Raw genomic sequence first — 3,630 nt, forward strand, 5'->3', positions numbered from 1 at the left:
CTTGATGCCATTTTGAATTCTCCTTTTCGCATGCTTTACTATTCAGCACTATATTCTGATGAAAATGTGACATCTAGAAACAAAGACAATCCTGTGACATTATTGAGAGATAGTACAGATTGAATATGACCTTTGTAGCCCTTCACCCTTTATAGCTACTGTAACTATATGCTGTCATTACGAATTTCAAGTTCATCAAAATACTGGGTTCTAGAATAAATCAGGTACTTCTAAATAAACAGGTAATGCTTGCTCTTCAAGTTCTCTATGGGCCATATATAAGATATTACAAAGGAAGAAAAAAGTATGAAAGCCATGTAAAAGTAAAATATGATACTTAATGGAAAAATGTCATATTTATCTTCCTTTTTTACCTTCTTAGGTATTGAATAAAATGTCAGAGATAAACTATACTGTGGTGACTGAGTTCATTCTTCTGGGACTGACTGACCGTCCAGAATTGCAACCCATCCTCTTTGTGATATTTTTAATGATTTACCTCATCACTATATGTGGAAATGTGAGCATGATTACACTAATCAGGACTGATCCCAAACTTCAAACTCCCATGTACTTTTTCCTCAGCCACTTATCATTTGTGGATCTTTGTTATTCCACCAATGTCACACCTCAGATGTTGGTCCATTTTCTATCACAAAGAAAAACCATTTCGTTTGTTGGCTGCCTCATACAGTTTTATTTTTTCATTGCCTTGGTGGTCATAGATTATTATATACTCACAGTTATGGCCTATGACCGTTATGTGGCTATCTGTAATCCACTGCTATATAGTAGCAAAATGTCCAGGAACATTTGCATCTCCTTGGTCACAATACCTTATGTCTATGGCTTTTTCAATAGCCTGATACAAACCATCCTGATGCTCCGTCTATCCTTCTGTGGCCCTAATGAGATTAACCACTTCTACTGCGCTGACCCACCCCTTATGGTCCTCTCCTGCTCAGACACCTACATCAAAGAAACAGCCATGTTTATAGCTGCTGGTTCCAACCTCATCTGTTCCCTCACAATCATCCTCATCTCTTACATGTTTATCTTCATAGCTATCTTGCGTATTCGCTCAAATGAGGGCCGGCGTAAAGCTTTCTCTACCTGTGCTTCCCATCTGACAGCTGTCACTGTGTTTTATGGGACCCTTTTTTGCATGTATTTAAGACCTCCATCAGAGACATCAGTAGAACAAGGAAAAATTGTAGCAGTTTTCTTTATTTTTGTAAGTCCTATGTTAAATCCCTTGATTTATAGCCTAAGAAACAAAGATGTTAAGGATGCTGTGAAGAGAATAATCAAAAGTAAATTAATGATTAAATAAGTTCCTGTCTTAATCATATCTGTATTTGTTTGTTGTGACACGAATCTGACTATCTAAAATGATTCATTTTTAATTTGTATAAAGTATTATTGAATGACATTTTTTGGTGCATGTTCAAGAAGACATTAAGGAACAAGGACTTCCTCAGGACTTCATCATTTTTGCTTTGTTAAGGGGAATTGCTTTTTCTGCCTTGCTGTCTTGCTATCTCTGTCCCTTTTGGTCTCTCTCTGTGGATTTACCTGTCTACCCAAACCTTCCCAATTCTTGGTCCAGTACCCTATCTTTCCTGTCATTAGAAAAAAAGACAATCCAAGTTTTTTGACATAAAGAACTTACATTGAGGAAATTGCTGTTACCAATGAAAAGCTGCAGTAGTTTTGCCAATTAGAAGAGTAGAGAATTCCTTGGCTTCATTGAGAAGTGAAAGGATGTATTTGTGAACACACAGCATATAGATGTGTGAGGAAGGACTAGAATGTGAGTTATATAAATTGCCTGGTATTCCACACACAGAGCTATCTATTTTTTCCTGGTCCAATTCTTATAATATTGTCTCATCCAAGAAAAAAAAATAAAACAAAACAATTTTAGTAGTGATTGAGTATTTTGAATTCACCATTGTTTGGTGAATTATTTTTACCTACTGGTCTATTGAAGAGTAAGGTGGAAATTTCACTCTCACAATGAAATGCAGGGTTTTTTCCTTTAAAAATTAATAAGAAAGTCCCCTGTGGGATATCAGTGGTACCATTTCATTGATAGAAGCTAAAGGATTACCAAAAAAAATTAAATGACCAATTTAAGAAAAAAAGATTATTAGATAGACACTGTGAGATATATATTAAAAAATAGATAAAACACTCTCACTTCCCTCAAGAGGATATGCTCTTTTTTGAGTAGTCATCACAAACCAAATACTAAGAGTTGAGAAGAAATGAATTCTATTCATGGAATCTGATGGGACAGGCATTTGTGTTATTTTTGTCTCTCTCAATATTCTAGCTCCTGTCACAGTTTTCATACATCAAAGATACTACATAAGTTTCTTTATTGATTCATTGGAGTAATTGATGCATAAAAGATGCTACATGACTACATTTATTGATTCATTAGGGTAAACAAAGGATCTAAATGCTTAGAAACTTAGTTTTGAATATTGCAGGAAAGAACCTCAAAGTTTTCCAGGTGCATTCTTAGTCAGGATGGGTCATATTTCCTGAACCAAAATTACATAGATTTTATAGAGGATATGTTTGGTGTTTATAAATGTGAATCTATTCTGTTAATATTATGTATGTACATAACTGTTTGTTATTGTTTCTCACCATTAGGTTGTGACCTCTCTGAGGAAGGGACTATGTTTTTACTTTTGTAAAAAAAATTGATCTAGAACATAATAAGTGTAAAATCAACATGGACCAGTGTTGTCCTATAATGATCCAAGAAAGTCTTTTGTCTTGCATACAGCTTTCAGTTTGGAACAGTTGGATTTGCCAGTGGAAGTCTGAGCTACATTAAATCATTTGCCTCCATTCACATGCTGGAGTTTGTAGTGAGCTGTCCAGTTTGGAATTTCTGTGTATGGAGTAAAGTTGCAAGTGTGGTTTGTATTCTGCAAAGTTCCAAGATGGCCACTATTTGTGAGAAGTGAGTGACAGACATAGCTGAATTTAAGATTCATTACTTAATCAGGAAAAATATATGTTGCTGCAGCTGGCCTATGAAGAGTGATATAATACTAAAGCTCTGATAATACTAAAAGAAGAAGTGAAAGCTATATGTTGAAAACAAAAAATTGGATAGGGAGCAGATGACAGGATAAATGAAACTTTAGGTCTTTCCTCTAGACAGCATACCAGAAAAATACATGAATCTTGCTTCATTAAACAAATCTTGGTCTCAGATGTCCCTAAATGAGTAGAGGAGATGAGAGATAAGATGACTGATGAAGGAGTGGGTGAAGTTATTCATGCTGTTAGGTTTTGAAGGAAAAAATTTCAAGAGCCAGTCCTATAAAAGTAATTTATTATTGAAACAGTGGCAGAGATTGGAGCCATGCAATGGAAATATATACAAGATGTTACTGATGCCATCAATGGTCCCAGGAAATAGCAAATGTATTAAACATGGGGTTCATTTTAGAATAAGTAAGTAGTAGTTGTTTTTAATGTTTAAATATATGACCTTGAAGCATGCTTCATAATAATAAGACAAGGTATCCATTGTGGGTGTCAGAAATCCACCCCATGACCACTCTTCTTTTCACTCCATGTTTTTTTTTTTAATATTATTAG

General features: G+C 34.9%; 1 protein-coding gene across 1 annotated transcript; it reads left to right on the top strand.

Moving 5' to 3' along the window:
- Positions 1 to 394: 394 nt before the first annotated feature.
- Positions 395 to 1,333, top strand: LOC100914857 (olfactory receptor 1030-like). Its single transcript, XM_012552703.1, has one exon. The coding sequence runs from the start codon at positions 395 to 397 to the stop codon at positions 1,331 to 1,333; it is 939 nt and encodes a 312-aa protein (XP_012408157.1).
- Positions 1,334 to 3,630: the final 2,297 nt, after the last annotated feature.

This window comes from Sarcophilus harrisii, chromosome 6 (genome assembly GCF_902635505.1).
Source record: "Sarcophilus harrisii chromosome 6, mSarHar1.11, whole genome shotgun sequence".
Taxonomy (NCBI): Eukaryota; Metazoa; Chordata; class Mammalia; order Dasyuromorphia; family Dasyuridae; genus Sarcophilus; species Sarcophilus harrisii.